Genomic DNA, 19473 nt, shown 5'->3' on the forward strand with positions numbered 1-19473 from the left:
AGGACCCCGCCCCGGCACGTAGGCCCGCCCCGGGGAACGCAGTCCCGCCCCCTTCCCCCCCACCTGGTACGCGGCCCCGCGCCCGAGGACCCGGCCCCGGCGCGCAGCCCCGCGCTCGCCCATATCCCCACACGCTGCCCCGTCCCGAAGACTCTGCACCTGGCACGCGATCTCATGCCTGCCCGTGGCCCCGCCCCTCCTCGTCCCGAGGACCATGCCACGCTCCGCGACCCCGCCCCTGGCACGCAATCCCGTGCCGTGGCCCCGCCCCCTGGCACGCCCCGAGGACCCTGCCCCCCAGCCCGGCCCCTGGCACGCGGCCCCGCCCCCATCCCGCGGATCCGGGGACGGAGGCGGAGCCTGAGCCCGGGGTCGTGAGGGTGGGGTTGATCCCGTGCAATGGCGGCGGCGGTTGCGCGCGGAGCCAAGCGGAGCCTGCGGGCCGAGCTGAAGCAGCGTTTGCAGGCTATGAGCACCGAGGAGCGGCTACGCCAGTCTTGCCTCCTGACCGAGAAGGTGCAGGACCACGGGGACCACCTCCGCAGCGGCCTGTCGCAGAGAGTCGGCGGCCCATGCTGGCGGAGCTGCGCAGGCGCGGTACCTCGGCGCGCTCCCGTGCCTCGGCGCGCACGTCCTGTCGGAGTCGGTGGCTCGGGGGCGGGGCCGCCGTGGGCTCCGAGCCGGGGGAGCAGGGCCGGCGGCGGGAGGCCCGGTGGGAGGCGCGCCTTCCGCGAGCGATGAGGTAGCGGACCGCGAAGGCGAGCCCAGTGCCGTCAGTAGTCACTGGGGGACGCGGTGTTTCTCAGACAGGGGTCCCGCGGGGAGGGCGCGGGCCGGCCCGGGGGCTCCAGAGACGCGGCGGTTCCGTCCCGGGTCAACTCGCCCGCTGCCCCCGCCGCACTGGCGGCCCCGGGACGGCGTCCCCGAGAGCGGGGCTCGGCCGCCCTCATGCGCCGCGGCCGGTCGCGCCTCCAGTTCGGGGGCCCCCGGGGTCGTCCTCGCGCGGTGCGGGGCTCCTGCCGGTCCCGGGGTCGCTGTCCCGGCTGCTTCGGCCCTTCGGGGGAAGGCGGTGTGGGGCCGGAGTCCCGCCCGCTGCGGGGCGAACATGCCGGGGCGGGGGTCGCAGCCCGGTGCTAGCGGGACCCTCGGCGCCTCCCGTCTGCTCGCTGCAGGTGTTCAGGGACGCCTTCTTGTCGGTCCTAAAGGCGTTCAGTCTTACGGACGCGGTTCCTTCATAAGTTGGAAATTTATCGGAAAAGGAACGTGTGGTAAAGACATTAGCTTCGTGCCTTGTCTTGGCTCCCTAACTGCAGAGCGCGAGGGGGTAGTGCCCTGGCTTCAGTTCCCCGCCCCACCTGCCCTTCCCACGCCTGTAGCGTGACACCTGCGTTGTGAAGTTTTACAGTATTTATAGTGTCTTAGTTATAATGAGTCTGTTAAGCATATTCTGTGGCTAATTACCGAGCTCGAAATTCAAGCACATAGTATGTATTCTGGTTATACGATAGTATCCACTGGAGAGCCAGGTCGGAGGAAACGGCCACTGAGATGTGTGTGGCCAGGAGAGAAACGTTTCAAGTGTCTATTCCAGATACTTTTTTTTATGCTTTATAATTGCTCAGAATCATGTTTTGCTTCGTTCCTATTTGGAGTATAAATTTCTAATGTAACTTTGTTTTTCAAGGAGTTTCTGATGGTTTTTATTTTTCCTTTATTGGCAAAGCAAGAACATGCCTTTTTCTCATCAATCGATTCTTTCTCATTTTGTTAAAATAAATGCACTTTCTTCCCGAAGCGCCCTGCACCTTGCGGTCTGGTCGCCTGCCAGCTGGTTGCACACCACTGCCCCCGTCCCTCCCTCTCTGCTGCTGAGTTAGGGCTACTTTTTGAGTCCAGTGTCGTCCTTTTGGGGCTTATTTCTTCTCTTTTTTTTTTCTTAATATTCCTTCTGGGTTTTTTTTCATCTTATTTGAGTGTATCTCCAAATTGTTTTTTAAAGAAAGTATCTGAGGCAAACTTTTTAATACCTTTATATGTCTGAAAATGTGTTTTCCCTCATATGTGATCCATAGTTGGATTTGACTTTGTTTTTCCTTTTAGTCATTAGCACCTCCGACCTCCGTTCAGTCCGGGCTGGTGTTTCTATTATATCCCTGATTATTTCTTTTTCTTTGTGCCTTTCCTCAATTCCTGTTAACCAAATGGTAAAAACGCTTTATTGATTTCCGATGTCTCTTAGCATTTTTTTCTCATTTTCCCCATTTATTTGCCTTTTTCCTCTACTTTAAGACTTCCTCCTGAATTGTTTTAATTTTGGTAGTCTTAATTTTAATTTCCATGTATTATTTCTTAGTTCTCTCTGGTTGCTTTCCAAAGCAGTCTGTTGTTTTGAGGATGCGACTATCTTCTTGAATTTGTCTAAGAAAACTAATTAGATTTTAAAACAAGATTCCTATTCTCTGACTTATCTCACTTCCCCACTGGATCATTCCCCCCTCACTTAAAAAAAAAATCCTCTTTTGTGTTTTAGCTTTCTAAATTGATGAATCTCTATTGTCTGTACATATTTACGAATGACGGTGCGGTAGGGACTGGGAGTCACCTTTGCCTTTTGCAGTCGCTTTGGGATGCCGTGCCTGACCTACAGCCATGTTCTCTGAGTGCTGTGATCTGCTGCTATTTTGTCTGTGAATACTGTCCCATCTAGTCTCTGTCTTACGGAAATTAGTCAAATCTCTGTTCTTTGGTTCTCAGTGTTTTAATGGTTTTCTTTTTTTATGCTTCTTTACTGTCATATAAAAGATTTAAAGGAAGATAAATGTGTGTGCACCAGAGTCTCACACTGAGTTTATTACAGTTTATGCAGCTCTTGATTTTCCTATATTCGGCTTGAAATTTAGAGAACGAGACACTAAACTTTCTCTGCAAGGACTTGGGCGCCAAAAGCCTCAGATCTGGGTGTCACGTCTCTGTTTGCCTATTTCAGGCCCTCTAGCAGCCTTGTAACTTCGCTGAAAGATGGAGTTAACTTCCTTCCTTGGTGCTAGTTTGCTGTCCTCTTTCTACTAATTTCAATGTGTCCCTTTTTATTAGGAATAACTTGAATTTCTGCACCTGTGTTTTTCTGCCAGTCATATTTATGTCACTTTTGCAGTATTTTTTTTTTTCTTAGCTCAGAGAGCAGGGAAGAACAGAAAAGGAAGGAAAAAAAGAGGAGCTAAGAGCTCACTGATGAGTCTGGGAGGTTGTGAGATTGTTCACTTTCTATGGCCAGGGAAGCTCAGCCCCATTCTGCCTGATGACTGGTTAGACTGATAGGAGATGTCCGCCTTCTCACAGCGTGTTTTTAGAGGGACTTTGCCTCTCCAAGATCTGCCCAATTCCCATCTTTGTGAACATTTTAACATTCCTCTCAACAGAGTTGTAGGAAATAGGATGGAGGTGGGTAGAGCTAAGAGAATTACATGTTCTCTGTCTTCTGGGAGCTTACAGACTGGGTAGAATAGCTACATTTAGGGCACATGAAGCATCTAGAGATCAACTGCCAGTACACAGCTAAGTGTTAAGTTGTATATTAACTCTAAACATAGCAAGAGTTCTGTAGAAGTCAGGAAAAGTCAGGGCTTAAGTTGGCTTAAATGTGTAGAATTTAGGAGGAGAGGAGCTTGCTGATGGAGAGAAGCAGCTTGGGGGAGCCATGGCTCAGAATCAAGGTGAAGCGAAGACCAGGGGACGTGCGGGGCAGTGGAAGACTAGCGGGGTGGGCAGTGGAGGCGAGGCCTGGAATTCTCAGAACAGGCGTCAGGGCACCACAGTGACTTCTCGGTGCATTCTCACACCCCCTGGAGGGTGTGGGCCAGAGGGTAAAGGGATCAGAGAAGTTACTGCTGGATTCAGAAGCAGAAGTTAGGCTTCAGGATGTCATGCTGTCTGACCCACTGTGCTACTCTGTGTGTGTGTGTGTGTATTTTATTCTTGGATAGTTAAGTTAAAAAAGGCCAGGAGAGAAGGAAGTTGAAATTGTCCAAGTGTTAAAATTGTTAAGGAGTCACTGGATTTTAAAAGTGTAATCTTGGAAAACGTAATTGCCATCATTTCCCATTTAGGTGATTGCCCACAGTCAGTATCAAAAGTCCAAAAGGATTTCCATCTTTCTGAGCATGCAAGATGAAGTTGAGACGGAAGAGATAATCAAGGACATTTTCCGACAAGGCAAAACCTGCTTTATACCGCGGTACCAGTTCCAGAGCAATCACATGGATATGGTGAAATTAGCGTCAGCTGCAGAAATTTCTTCACTCCCCAAAACATCGTGGAACATCGCTCAGCCTGGGGAAGATGAGGTTCGGGAGGAGGCCTTGTCGACAGGTGAGTTACGGTGTCAGAGGTGACACCTTAGGAGGCTGTCAGACCTTCAGGGAGCTAGACTTTGACCCAGATGTTATGTTTGGGTCAGTGGAGGTTGCTTTTCCTGTAGGGATGAAATTGTATTTCACTCATATTCCAAGACACCCACATGCCCCGACTTGGGGTGAGATGCCCGCTGCAGGCTGCGAGGCACCAGCTGTCACAGTTACTAAGACGCTGTTGCCTTTTCAGAGACTCTCCGGCTCACCTTGTGGGTCTAATTGTATATGTTCCCTGAATGATTTCATCATTTCCCCTGGTTTCAGGTATGCTCTGTATGTTAATAATTAATATTATTGCTAATACGCATCTGTATACCCCGTCCAGAACTGCCGCCCTGGACCTCTCTGCTGGTGGTCACACGGGCACCTCAGACGCGCACGCGTCCCTCAGCCCTTACTGCCAGGGCACCCTCTCTGTGTTTGACGCCCTCAGCCACCCAGTGGGCCGTGTCAGAGCATCCTTGACTCCTGTCTTTCTCTCGCACCCCTCGTGTGGTCTGTTGCCGTGCTGGTGATTTTACTGAGTGTTTATTGAATCCGTCTGCCCCTGTGCAGTCCCCCTGCTGCTGCAGGAGGAGCCGCCGGCTTCTCTTGTCCAGGCCGTCACAGCCTGCTCCCTGCCCTTCCTCCCGTGTCCTGCACGCTCTCCTCCCTCTCGGCCAGGGTTTCTGGAACACCAGTCTGGCCACTTCTCTCCTGTCCGAAGCGTTGCACTGGCCCCGCTGCCCTGGGCTGAAGTGGGTGCCTGTAGCAAGGCTGCTCCTGACCTGGCGCTGCCCGTCCTTCTGTTTCCACGTCTTCCTTCTCCCCCCTTCTCGGCCTAAGTGTCTGTTTCCCAGCCCCGCCGCCTTTCTACTACTGGACCTTCACACCTGCTCTTCCCCGACCAGCAGCCGCTTGGGAGATTTAATTATTGTCAGGCAGGCGGAGCCGGAAACAAAACAAGCTATGGGTCTGTTTTGTAATACAGAATCTCAGACCCACCTTGGAGGGACGTATCTTTGACCAAGACTTAAATAGTTGCAAAGAAACCCCAGAGCAGCTTTATACAGTCCTCTCCCAATTTCTGTCCCTCCAGCACAGCGCTGTACCCTGTGACCAGGTGGAGGGGGATCATGTTGAGGGCCGGTGGTAGTAGGGAGGTTATCTGCCTGGCCCCTGTAAGTTCCCCTGTACTGCCCAGCCCTGCACTTGGCTAGGTGTTTGGACCCCTAAGGAACACTCTGGCCTCTCTCCTTCGTGTCCTGCATCAGTAGACCAGGTGAATGCCAACTTCATAAAACTTTAATATCTTCCAGGGGAAGGATTACAAGTATTTTAAGGCAGTGAGGCAGTAGGCGAGCGTATCTTTTGGGGCAGCCCAGGCTAACATAAGGAAAGACAGGAATTACAGGCTCTGACATTGCTCACAGTTGATGCACGTACCTCCCCAGACACATCCCCTCATTCTGGGTTGGGCCCAGGATACCTTCCCACTTCCGTTTGACTTCAGGTGCACATCCCCTGGGGCTGGCATTGTCTCCTTAACATCCGTGCTGATTGACACTGCGCGGGCTCCTCTGTAGCCAGCCCGTCGCCTTTGCAGAGCAGCTCTGCCTCTCCTGGAGTGCATTCCTCAGGCTGAACGGAAAGGTGTGCATTTGTTCCAGCAGCGGGAAGAGGGAGGCAACACCATCTTTCCTCTTGATTTAGTTGCCCTTCCCGGTTAGGACACAGTCCCGGTAAGTGAACAAAGTCACGTGTGTATGGGTTTCAGCGCGTTTTTGGCACATAGGAGCTGTTCATTAAATGCTGTTAACCGAGTTCAAGCAAGGAAGGCAGAATCATTCCTTACATCGCCGCTCATTGCTGGCTTCCGAGCATCTACTTCCATCAGGTGCTCTGTAAGATCAGGAAAGGTGAGGCCCTGGGCTTGAAGGGGCTCCCATGTTAGTTGGGAGGCAGAAGATGTGTACAGGTGGAATCCACATCCCAACCTGCAGTGTATGTCAGATATAAATGCCAAATGAAAAGATACAGAATTAAGAATAGAGAAGTTCAGGGCCTGGCCCCTAATAGAAGTTCACCCCAAGACGGGCTCTTCATTTCCTTCTCCCCCGTAGCGTTTACCCCTCCCGTATTTGTGGAACCGACTGTTTTCTTCCCCCATGAAGTTTTCTCTGCAGATGCTTGTAATCTGGGTTGCAGAGGGGTACAGACCACTTCTCTGTTCAGGCCTTTCCCTGTGTACCTCCTGAGCAGACCACGGTTCCCGCGAGCTGATTGTTGCCCAAAGCAGTGACATTGGGGGAAATGCAGATGCTCAGGCCTCTGGCCTTCCTCCCCTCTCCCCTGGCCCTGGCTTCTCGCTGTGCACTTCCTCTGCCTCAACCAAAGTGGTGTGCCGGGCGGAGGACAGCAATTTAACCTCAACTCTATTTTCCTGGGTTTATGGTTCACTGCTTCTGCTTTTGGTCCATGTCTTCCTCATTCTTGATTGATGTATTTTTATTAATCTCTTGGTCAGATGGTGTATTCCTTTAAGTCGTTTTTTCCAGTATGATATATGGGGTGTTAATTTCAGAATGCTTTTATTTTTGAGGCTGTCTTTGTTCCCACCAGTGAATTCTTGAATGGGGACAGAATTGTTGGGTCACATTTTTTTTTTCCACTAAAAATTCTAAACCAGAGATTGGCAAACATTTTCTGTCAAGTCCAAACAGTAAATACTGAAGGCCTTGCAGGCCAGGGGGTCTCTTCCCAGCACCTCCTCTGTGCTGTTGTGATGTGAAAGCAGCCATAGACATAAGTCAATAGATGGGCATGGCAGGGCTCCAATAAAACTTTATTCACACAGACAGGCAGTGGGCCGGAGTGGCCCTGGTACTAATTTGTTGACTGTGTCCTGGACAGGTGATCCGTTGTCCTGTGGCATTTAGCATTATAGATGAAAAAGCTTGTGTCACATCTGTTGTTTCCTTTGTAAGAAACTTGCTATTTTGTTGCTTGGCTTCTTTTAGGAATTTTCATCTTTGAAATTTACAGTTTCATATTCATTAATTTTATGAACTTATAGGTACTTGTCTCTTTCATCCTAAAGTTTCATGTCTCTGTCAAGCTTCAGGGGACTCTCTGGTTACCTCTTTGTTCATCTCTGCTTTGCTGTTTTCTGCACTCGGAGTTAGTACTGTCTTTCTGTTCCTTCTGCTGGGTCTATAATCCATTTCTCTCATCTTTTTCTCCTTCACTTTGGCTTCTTACTCTTGGGTTCTGATAGCGGTGGTTCCCCACCTACTTTGCTCTTTCCTTGATTTGCACCTATCCTCATCTGTTCTGTTATTACTGTGCCATTGTTAACAATTTAAATTACCAACTCTATTTATTTAAATCTCTAAGCAGTTGTTGTGGACCTCAGATTACTTCCTTTGTAATGACCGTGTTATCCAATTTCAAAGGTGTGGTGCATTCTTGTCTCCTTTTTTAAAGCTTTCTCCTGGAATATGTGAATAAAGTGAGATATTTGCACTGATTCTTAAAATAGGTCCTTCCCATTCTTGTTTTGGGAGTTACTATAATTTAATTTTAAAAATACTAATTAAATACTACCAGAGAGTTAGGGTACTTTCAGGGTTTTCTCTTTTAAATATGTGCAACACCCTGAAATGCTGTTTGCCATGAGCCTGCTCCCTTCCTTTTCTACGGTCTGTGGCACCCTCGTGGCATAAGCACACATGCCCCTGCACACTGGCTCCCAGCCACAGGCCCCAAAGCTTGCACCACACATACTGGCAAATAGACTACGGCACACGCTGTTCTTACATTTCTCATGAAAGGGCTACATTATTTTAAACATACCTGGAAATACTTCTTTCCCCAAACCCTTCAAGATACAAGTTACTGTATTTCACTTTGAATCTAAGAAGATTTTCTTCTATGAAGAAATTGTCTGCTACATACAAAAACATAGGACAGAGCTCCTTCAGTAATAACTTACTGTCACATAATAAAATTATAAATGGATCTGTAGAAGACTGAGTTGTATGTACTGGTCTTGGATTGCTGATTTCTGAGGCAATCATACATGCACACGTGCATACACATGCACACTCTCTCTCATGCACCTACACCAGAGCTTACAGTCTGTGATACCAGTAAATTGTAAATTGGTGCAGTAACTGGAAATACCCTTCCCACTTGAAGATTTTAGACCTAGAATTTTTACATCTTTACTGCTGATTCTTGACCTCCATATTTAGAAACTTACAATTTTTAAATTAAACATTCATTAGAAAAAGTTCTTAGAATTTTCATTAGATATTTATGACCATTTCCCCACATGGTTATAATAACTCACTAGTGACTAAAGCATCTTTAATAAATATGGTTGGAAAACTTCTGTTGGTTTATAATTATGATCATCATTATATTTTTCTATTTCACTCTTCACTAGTCTACATTAATTTTTTTGAGAAATATTTCTCAATATGGTAGCTATAACAAGCTACAAGAAAAAAATTAGCTAGATTGTAAGAAAAATGAATAAAAGTGGTATATTTGTCATGAGCAGTGGGTTATGTTATTGATAACATTGTGGATTTATCTGCAAAAGGTTGCTGCAGTGATTTCTTTCATTATGAATGCCTTCCCTAAAACAAACAAAGCATATCACAATATTTGGAAATCTGGACTGAACAATGAACTCTTTTGTGTGTTTTTTAACCCTAAGAAATGGTAAATACCACCATGAAAACACCTGCTATTCCATATGCCTGTGGCCTGAAAGAAGTCAGAATCAGGTAAATGAAAATCAGGAACTGATCAGTCATATTGGCTTTGCCCTTTTCCTTTCTAAAATGTCTATTTGCTCACTCATTTATGCAGCAACTGTTGTCTGAGCGCCGTGAGGCATGGGGGCACTGAGCCCGCACAGCCCGGGGCCTGCTTGTGGGGTCACGTCTTCTGGCTCTCGTGCAGGAGACACTGACGTGAGCACGGGACTGTGAGAGCTCAGTTTCTGGAGCTGCGATCCCAGTGGGCCGGAGGGTAGGGCAGCAGTCTCCCGGGGGGCTGTGTACCAAGGCAGAGGCACTAGTGGATCATCAGCTGCCCTTTGAATGTCTGCTGACACCAAGCGTGTGCTGGATGTTTTTATATCTATGACCTCAGTATTCATCGTGGCGGCAGTACTATCCCAGTTCCACAGATGAGGAAGGTGAGTCTCAGCACTATTCATGCGCTGCAGTTATGAGGCAGAGCCAGGATTTCCTGCCAGGTCTGCTTTACCCGAAGGTGTGCCCTTTGTGGGGTGGCCCGGTGTCCCCCGTGCTGCCCTTATGGGCCGTGGCTGTGGACAGGAGCAGGCTCCTCAGTCTGTCAGTCAGGGTTAGCTGGCTGCACAGGGCAGAAAACCCCAAAGTAACAGAAGTCTGGGGTGGTGGTAGTGGTCTGCAGCTGCCCCCCAGATCCTAGCCTTGCTGCATGTGCCGTGTGGTCCAGCACGGCATCTCGAGCTGCACTTTGAACTCCACGTTCTGGACAGCCAGAGGAGGGGGGATGGGGAGGACAGCACCCTTCCCTGTAAATCCCACTCTCTAGGACCTGGGCCCGGGGCCGTACATACATAGCTGCCCAGGAAGCCGAGGACAGTGGGGTCCATGGCCTTCCAAACAAAGTCCTGCTTCTGCTGCTGAGCAGGAGGGCGTGAGACCCTGAGGTGTTTGCACGGCAGCCAGCAGCCTCTGCCACAGCCAGCCAAAGGCAGGCCCTGATTCTCACGGTGGTCATGGGCTGGCTGGAGGCTGGGGGAGCCTGGCAGGCCCACGTCATGAAGGTCATGGGGTTGAACTGTATTCTCTAGGTGCTGGGGAGTAACTGAAGTGCTTGAATCGGGGGAGTGGCACGAGCAGGGCTGTGTTTCCTAAGGCTTGTTCTCCGGCCACAGGAGGACAGGCCAGGGAGACTAGGAGTGGGCATCAGCCGGGCCTCCGATGACGAGAGAGGGCGAGAGATGGTGTCGCCTGAGAGTGGAGAGGACGAGTGTGTGCCGACACACGCGGCCTGTGGGGTCTCCAGCCTGGGTGGCGGACCACCCGAGGCCATCGAGGACGGTCTGGCTCACCGTCTGGGTGTGGAGCTGCTAACCGAGGCAGGAGAGCGGGGCGGGGAGCAGGGAGTGAGTCCCTCCTGGTGGTCTGGGGCCCCCAGAGATGCTGGTGGGTAGCTGGCTGGGTGTGTAGATCTGGAGGCGGGAGGGCAGATGCTGACCCAGGAGCCCTTGGAGGGCGCTTGTGGGCAGACCCTGAGGTTCACCAGCAGGAGCCCGCTGACAGATGTGGGCCAGACTGCGTTAATTCGCCTTTCCAGAGGAGGATTCCTAGGTCACATGCTTTTGACATTATTTCTTTGATGGGTATAGTTTGTAAAAGTACAGAGAACCATAAATATAAATTTGGGAAGTATTAGCTTAAAGGAGAAAGCAGCAGAATCTTTAAGAATATGGAAATAGGTGTTGATAATGTGCTAGAATGAAGAGGCTACAAATGAAGGCAGTGTTTGCATACCTCTGCATTTGCTTAGGAAGGGCAGGATAAAATGATAAAGGGATGCTGGGAGAAAGAATGGTGTCTTTGGGCAAGACAGTCTTTTATTAGGGCTGATAAGATCGATGAGAGTAGGGAATTGGAAATACAAGAATTGCCCTGCCACCTACCCATCCACTTTTCCCATCTCTCCTTCTAGGAGTAATTTTCAGCTGCATGTTGTCAGTGATAAACCATAAATAAAAGCAGATTTATCTAGTGGCCCCTAGGTAGGACTTGCATCTCTCATATACCCTTTGTAGGTTTAACAAATAGAACAAAAGATGCTGAAGGAAAGGAAAGGATGAACTTAACGCTGTTGGTTTTTGGTGGTTGGAACAAGGCGCATCTGTGTACAGGCTGCTGTGTCCTTAACGTGGCATCTTTGAGAAAGCTGGTATTTGAGGGGATCGATCCACAGCCAGCCTCCTTGGCCAGTCCACGTTAACTCCCTCATCTCAGTTTGTGTTGGGGTTTAAAAGGCAAACAAGCAAACAGCTCCACACGGTAGAGCAGCAGGTCATCCGTGCGTTCATCGGACTTTGACACGCCGTGGTTTAGTAGGCAGAAGATGACAAGTAAGAGTCGTACTCCCAGATAAGACCATCTTAGGGTACTTGGCATCCTTCTAGATCACGTGTGTGTCTTCTTTTTAAACCATCTCTACAAAGGGAGTCATACATTCTGTTCTACAATTTGCATTTTCACTTGCTAATTCTAAACCATAGAATTCTCTTCATAGCAGCCCATGAAGGTCCACCACAGTGTTTTGGGTGGTTGCATAGTAACCTCTGTTGGTGGACATTTAGGTGGCTTCCACTTTTTCAGTACTACAAACGATGCCTGGAGACATCCTGCTATGTGTCCGTGTACTGCACAGCTAAGTCCCTAGGGTCAGTCCCTGGCAGTGGGATGCTTACGGACTCTGAGTCTTTGTAGATGTTTCCAGATTGCCTCCCAAAGCGGCTTTGCTGCTTCACGTGTGCACTGCCACCACGCAAGATGCTTTAATACAGTCGTGAACGCACATGCACTGACCAGCTGTCGTGTGCTGGACCTGTGACGCCCTGGGAAGGAACAGATGCCTAAGGGCCAAAGGGTGCTCACAGTCTGTTGGGTCAGGCAGCCGTGTGGAGGAAGATGAGGGGTTGATGGGGTTGGGCCTCAGGGAACTGGGTTTCGTTACTGGCTCTGTAGCCTGCGGCTGCACGGATGTGCATAAGCCTCATAGTCTAAGTCTCTGTTCCTTCCTTTGAAAATGGAGATAGTAATAACTCCTATGCTGAAGTGTTAAGAAGGCTAAATAAGGGAATTTATGTGTGGTCTCACAATGCCTACTGTGCGGCAAGCCCTTGATGGCGGTGAGGACCCTTACCCAGGAAGCGGTTTTGTCCTGGTGGCAACTGCACTGGGGGTAGGGGGTGCCCCACGCGCTCTGGGGATGCAGGACAGAGGGTGCTGTGTGTCTGGCAGTGCTCGGGAAGCGCAGGCACAGCCAAGCCAAGTGAGCGGAAAGGGGGAAATACAGCCCTTTTCATAAGTTCTTCAAAAAGCGCTCTGCAGCGGGAAACCTCCCGAATACATCGGAAAAGCTGGCTAACAGTTGGGAGAGAGACATCTGGACATCTCAGGACCCCTGCCGCTTGCATTTTCATCCTGAGGAGTACTTAGTTTTGACCCATCAGCGTTTCCGGTTTTGTTTTGAAGAATTAATCGCAAGAGTAATCCCTCAATTCAGTTTTGATTTCCTCCATTTAAAAAAAATTACAATGGTTAACATGTTTACTGTGAGAATGACAAAATATATTATAAGCTGTGATATGTTTTTAACCTTCATAATTTGTCTCCTAGAAAGGGCTGTTCTTTGCTCGCTTTGGGGAATGTGACTTCTTTGTTTCTGCCATCTTTCTGGGTGGCCACAATTCCTCATATACTGGATTTAACCCTTAGTCTGTCGGGTGCTGCAAGTATTTTTGTCCATGTTACTATTTTCTTAATTTTGTGTATGTTTTTGCTTTGGAAAATGCAGATGTTTTAAATTTTATTAGTGAAGTCAACCTTTTCTTTTATGATTTCTACCTTTGGCTTCATTTTTAGGGAGTGTTTTTTCATTCTCGAGAATATGTAACTTCATTTTATCCTAATGCTTTATATTTATTTATACTTTTTATAAAAAGTATTCTAAATGCTTTATATTTATTTATACTTTTTATACATTTATAATTTTTATTTTATATATTTTTATACATTTATCCTAAATGCTTTATATTTATTCATACTTTTTATTAAAAGTATTCTAATACTTTTTAATATTAAAACAGTAATCTTTTTTGAATGTGTATTGAACTATAAGGAAGAAACTTAATTTTTTAATTCAAAGTATAGCCCTAGTCCTGACACCAGGTAGTGAACGATCTGCCCTTTCCTCGCTGATTCGGAGTGTCCCCTTTGTCATGTACTAAATTTTTGTATATTTTTGGGTCTGTTTCTGGACATTGCAGTCTTTTCTGTTGATCTTTTGCCTTTTCTGGCACTAGTACCAGGGTGTTTTAATTAATATAGCTGTGCAATGGCCCTTCAATTAATTTCAGTACCTGGTAAATGAGTCCTACCATTATTCTTGTTTTAAAAATTGAGCTGCCTATTTTTAAACATTCATTTTTGAGATTAAAATTATTTTGTCAGTTTATTCCCCCAAATCCTTTAGAAGTCTTGGTTGAAATTGTGTTACATTTTTAGATTAGTTTGTGGGAAATGGATTTCTTTACAAAATCTGGTGTTCTCTGGGAATATGGCGCACCTTCCAGTTGCTCAAGGCTCTTTCTGTTCCTTTGTGGATGTTTTTGCTTTTCCTCATGTTGTCTCTGCACATTTCTTAAGTGCATTCCTGATCAATTCATATTTGTGGTTGTTACTGTGAATGGAATATTTTTCCATTTTATTTCAAGCCAGTTATTTTTGCTGTATGGAAAAGCATAGGAACATAGCCTCAAATTTCCAGATGGGACCCGGGAGTCTCTGAAGTAATGTTAGGTATTTTCTTGAAAAATTTTCTTAAGTTCTGTAAAATCAAATATCAGGAAACTTAGTTTCCTAAGAAACTTGCATCCTTGGTAACAAGTTTTCGAGGTGAGGTTCCCAAAACCAGGTTTTAAAAGGGGCGATTTTGAGACGGGCTGAGTAGCTCCGCTGGCGGCCAGCAGATGGCGGTGTTTCCCAGGCCACTCTGAGGTGTGGTCCGGCCGCAGCCTCGCGTTGTAGCCACAGCGACGGGAGGGAGGGGAGGGCGTGCGGTCCGGTCACAAGGCGCGTTTTGGAGGAGCGGACCAGGTGCTGTTCAGTTTGCTCAGGTAGGTATAAAGATGCCAGATTCTTGGATTGTAGTAAGTGGGTGAAACGAGCTGCAGACGGCTGGCGTTTGTCACCTGAGTGGGAAACACCGGCCCTTTGCAGGGAAGGCCTGCCGCCCTGCCCGCTTGGAGCGCTCCGCGGGCTTTGCCCCAGAGCCCGGGGCTGAGCGAGTGGGGCAGCCGGGGAGGCCGGCAGAGCCCCGGTCAGGGATCATGGGCGCCTGCCGCAGATCCGCCTGCTCTCCCTGCTCCCTGGCCCAGGACAGTTCTGACCTTGTCTAATTAAGAAAAGAGAAGCCACCACAGTACCCGTGGCTGCAGCAGGGGGTCTGAGCACGTGCGTGGGCACACAGGCCCCGACTGGCGGGCTCCCCGCGAGCAGCCTGCGTTGCAGCTCATCTTACGGAGGAGACCGAAGCTCGCGAGGGCAGCAGCTCGCGTGGCCGGCGGCTCAGGCACCACGTTCGTTACCCGTTTGTCCACTGGTGCGCGTGCAGGTGCCTCCACGTGTTGGCTGCTGTGATTGATGCTGCCGTGAACACGGGTGTGCGAATCTCTCTTCAGGACCCCGATTTCAGTTCTTCCGGCTAAATACCCAGAGGTGGGGTCCCTGGCAGCTCCAGGCGCAGGGTTTGCACTGTTTTCCATCGTGGTTCCACCTTTTCACCCTCCTTGTGTCAGCACACGGGTTCCGGTTTCTCCACATCCTCACCAGCGTTTATTATAGTCTGGTTTTGTTTTTTACTGGCCATCCTGACAGGTGTGAGGTGATACCCCTGAGGCTGATTTCATTTCTCTGAGGACGACTGTGCTGGACGCGTTTTCATATCCCCGCTGCCCCTTGAGAAACGTGTGTTCTGGCCCTTGGCCTCTGTAAGCCGGTCGCCTGCCTTACTCGCTGTGGAGCTGTGGGGCTCTCCCTCTAACCCCCAGACCTCGGTGCCTCTGCCTGGCAGACTCCACTCATGTTTTCTGCTCCTCCTCAGCCTGACCCCCGGCCCGCTGTGCTCCCCTTACCGCTCTGCCCCTGCCATGGACCCCCGGGTTTCTGAGATAGACTCGCACCCAGTTCTGACAAACCCCCACAATCCAGGTCCTGGCAGAGTGCCCAGCAGGTCCTCCTCTGACTGCCAGCTGGGGCTGCCCCCCCAACCCCTGCTCCCCACCCGCTGCTGATGTCTCCGGTGCTTCTCGTCTCTGTGCCTCGGGCATCGGCAGGCCAGCGACCTCGCGCTGGAGTGCACGTTGTTTCATGTGACTGGCCTGCGTGTCCTGAGAGGCAGGGCCGGGTAGACTGCCGAGGACTTTGCAGAGCTCCCTGCCCGCCCCGCTGGAGAGGAGAGGCGTGTGCGTGTCCTGCCTGAGTGCTGTGTCCCTGGCGCCGGAGGGGCATGCAGCGGGAGCAGAGCCCGAGCGCGCAGCGCACCGCTGGTCCCAAGTGGGCAGGGTGAGCGGGGCAGGGACCTCCTTGCGAGCTGGGATGGGAATGGACAAGCAGGTTACATGAGGAGGTCAGGCTGTCACCTGCGATGCGCCGTGCTGGGATCTGGCGGGCGCGGTTTGCCAGGTGTGCGGGGAGCCGGGGAGAGGCCGAGTTATCCATGCTACCCTGCAGGCGGAGCAGCTGTTGGTGGTGAGGGCCAGCCTGGCTGCCAGTCTGAACATCTCTACTTGGAAAACCTGTGTTTCAGAGAGTCCGTGGCTTCCAGCCCTGGCGTGTCCTCAGCAGCAGTCCTGTGTGAGTGGCTAGTCCCTGCTGAGCCCTGGGTCACTCTGAAGCCCACAGGACAGCCTTCCCCATACGGGACACCACAGGGCGAAGCCTGGGCTGGACCTGTGTCACGGCTCCCTAGTAGTGCCGGCCTGTTGTGCTCCCTGCCAGAGGCCGGAGGACCACCACCTGGACCTCAGAGGGGCCATGGAGGTCCTCTACCTCGTGACCACCTTCAGGGGACAGCCTACTCCTGTCCCTGGGGTCAGGTCAAGGCCCTGCCTTCCATCCTGAGCCCCAGCTGCCCGCTCTGCCTGGTGGTGCCAGTGGCTGGTTCTGGTCTCCGTGCTTCCGGGGAGCGTTCTGGCCAGAGGACCATTGTGACCCTCTCACATGGGTGCAGGGAACCCAACCAGCTGGCCCTGCCTTGCCAGGGGGAGGGGAAATGAAGGTAGCCCGGTGCTCTGAACGGCTGCTCCCTGACTGTGGCAACAGCTCCATCTTCTCTGGCTCCGCTCTGACCCTCCTGCACCTCCACTTGTTGCTGGCCTGGGGTGCGGCTCTGCACCCGGGCAGGTGTAGAGAATCGCTTGGATGCCTGAAGAAGGGAAAGAGGAAAGGAACTCGTAGGCCCTGTGCATGTGGCGGGGCCGGGGAGCCTGGCATCTTTGTACATATACACGAAGGAACGGGAAGGAGGGGTGGTGGGCTCCTGAGTTGCTGAGGGACTTTTTCCCCACTTTGTCCGACTCTGTGCTTTTTGGATTTTCTAAAATGGTCAGGTATTTCTTTAGAAATCAGAGAGAAGAGAGATTCAAATCCCGGTCCAGAGTGGTCAGTCTGTGAGACCACAGCCCTCTGCACTGTGCTCCTCTCTCCACAGGGGGACTTGACCTCATCTTCATGCCAGGTCTGGGGTTTGACAGAGATGGCAACCGGCTGGGGAGGGGCAGGGGCTACTACGACGCCTACCTGAGGCGCTGTCTGCAGCAGCAGGAGCACAGACCCTACACCATGGCCCTGGCTTTCCGAGAGCAGGTGTGCCTCCAGGTCCCGGTGGACGAGCATGACATGAAGGTAGATGAAGTCCTTTATGAAGACTCCTCGGCATCTCCAGTCCTGGCGTCTGCAGCCGAGTAATCGGTGTCCTGCACCCGAGAAAAGCAGAACCTGTGTTTTCCCCTGTCAGGGATTATTTGGAATTGCACACTGATGGGAATGTATGCTCATTGATATTTGTATAATTATGAAATACCCAACATTAAAACCATCTGTGAAAATCAACAGGCATGTGAACAGCATTAATCACAGCAGAGGCTGCACCACATCGTTCCCACCCAGCCCACCTTCCTGGAATTAACGTGGCGAGTGGAACCTTCTGCTTTGCACTTTGAATTAGGTATTAGCAAGGACCTGCTCACGGGGAGGGGGCGCTGCTTCCCCAGGCCTAACCTGGGCCTGCCCTGCCTCAGCGGGCACCTGGAGACCCGGCGATTGCTGGTCGGTCTGTTGGTGGTGGCCTCATGCACCAAATTCCCTGAGAATTTCCTACCACCACTTGTGACCTCATTTACTCACCCTGAAATTTTATGTCTGGCACTTTGTAGCTTTTGATGGTTAATGGACCAAAACCTTTTATGATTTGAATACTTTAATTTGGCAGGTTTGCTCCCATCTTTGTGGGTGTGTGTGTCAGCCGCTTGTGAGTTTAAGGTCTGATACCCAGTAAGTTGGAGATTATTTCTGTCTTTTGTGGTGTCTGCTCTGGAAATCTGCTGCGGGCTCTCAGTCACAGCCAGGGGGCCACTGGTGATCTGTGGGGGGCGAGGTGCTGTGACCAGAAACCCCAGAGCCTTCCTCAATGGCTCTTGCTCACCCCTGCGTCCGGCCTGTCCCCACGCCCATGACTCTCACCTCCGATAAGCCTCTCACGTCTGTTCTCTCCGTTGTCCTGGTGACCCTGTCGTCTGGGCTCAGCCTTTCTGAGCTGAACTGGATGAAGGACCCACTTCTGGCTTCCCTTGCTTCAGTCTGGCCCTCTCTCATTCACTCATCAAACCACAGCCAAGTGGATCTTGTAAAACATGAATCTGATCATGCAGCTTCCGGTGGCTGTTGGGAGCCCGCAGGTAATGAGCCAACCCCTCCTTGTGTACTGAGCCCCTTAAAAGGTCTCCCCTCCGTGATTTCCAGGCCCCTGTCTGCCACTCCTGTGACCTCCTGACCAGGACTTTCTGCCCTCCTTGCCTTGGGTCCTTGTCCGCCTCTGTGAAGTCTTCCTCGACGTTCCCCAGCAGAGCTGGTGTCCTTCACTTGTTTAAACGGCCCTTGTCATTGTCCCCCTTATCATACTGTCTGCATATCAGTTATTGTCACGTCTGTCCCTTCACCAGACTGTGAGCTCCAAATGATATTTATATTTCTTACACTTAGTACACATACAGCGGACATGGGAGAATTTTTTGAATGAGTTAATTGGATGCACTCCGATGTGTTGTGTAAAGCTGGATCCATACTCTTTGGATTCATAGCAGATAGGATTTTATGGACAAAAGTAAGAACACTTTAAAAATGTCCATTGGGCTAAGTTGGACTTCCGCAGTGTAGGACGTACAGGCAGAAATGGGCAGGAAGCAGAATCTGTGCTATAAAATCACCTGACTGGTGGTTGAAAAGGTTTGGCATTATTTCAACCGCAAGGTTAGGGTGGATGTTACTGTGGTGGCAGGTTGGTCTGAGATGGTTAAATGGGGAAGTCTGGGGCTGCCACACACCTGGAAACATCAGCACCTGTGGGCTCAATCTGTTCTGCCAAGGAGAGCACATAAAACTTCTCCCAGCTCGGGCAGACCAATTGCAGAAGGCCAGGCCGCCGAGGTTGAGGGCAGCCAGAGGCTGCAGGGCCTGTCACCTGGACGGAGACAGCTGCTCGGTGACCAGTAATGGGCATGGTCATTACAGAGAGGGTGTTGGACACAGAAGAACCCGGAAGATGGAGGTGATGCTGGCATTGTAACTCAGATCAGGGCATCAGCAGAGGTGGAGGACAGGGCCTGCAGCCAGCGTGGTGAGGGTCTCGGGTGCCCAGTATCCAGGAGAATGAAACAGCAGCTAGACGCCGACGGAAGAAGTGCTTAGCATTGGGGAACTGGAAGTGCCCTGGGGCCCCAGCGTGTCTGATTGCTGCCTGTGCCAGGGACCTGGGGTCGTGTAACTAGATGCTAAACCGTCAGGTTCCAGCCCACCTAACCGATACCAACACGAGCAGCACACGCTTCACCCTCGTGTCCTGCTAAGAGACTGGAAAGCATGTCCAGGCCCAGGTGGCCTGGTGCAGCTCAGTTCTTGGCCCGGGCTGTTTTCCTTCAGTGACCATTGAAATTCAGTGAGTCACACACATTTCGGTCATATGTCCACATGCCTATCGCCTCAAAGGCAAATTGCCA

The 19473-nt window shown here is 50.6% G+C and overlaps 1 protein-coding gene across 3 annotated transcripts in view; it reads left to right on the forward strand.

Moving 5' to 3' along the window:
* The first annotated feature begins 308 nt into the window (after positions 1 to 308).
* MTHFS (methenyltetrahydrofolate synthetase) overlaps positions 309 to 19473 on the forward strand; it is a 116518-nt gene continuing 97353 nt past the window's right edge. Inside the window, exons 1-3 of one of the 3 annotated variants that reach the window (XM_036916095.2) lie at positions 333 to 516; positions 4107 to 4368; positions 16911 to 17305. In XM_036916095.2, the coding sequence (XP_036771990.2) occupies positions 400 to 516; positions 4107 to 4368; positions 16911 to 17167 (636 nt within the window). In that variant the 5' untranslated portion in view covers positions 333 to 399 and the 3' untranslated portion in view covers positions 17168 to 17305. The other 2 variants (XM_057494845.1, XM_057494846.1) reach the window with 2 other exon arrangements.

The sequence above is a fragment of the Manis pentadactyla genome, chromosome 18, assembly GCF_030020395.1.
Source record: "Manis pentadactyla isolate mManPen7 chromosome 18, mManPen7.hap1, whole genome shotgun sequence".
In the NCBI taxonomy this organism is placed as follows: domain Eukaryota; kingdom Metazoa; phylum Chordata; class Mammalia; order Pholidota; family Manidae; genus Manis; species Manis pentadactyla.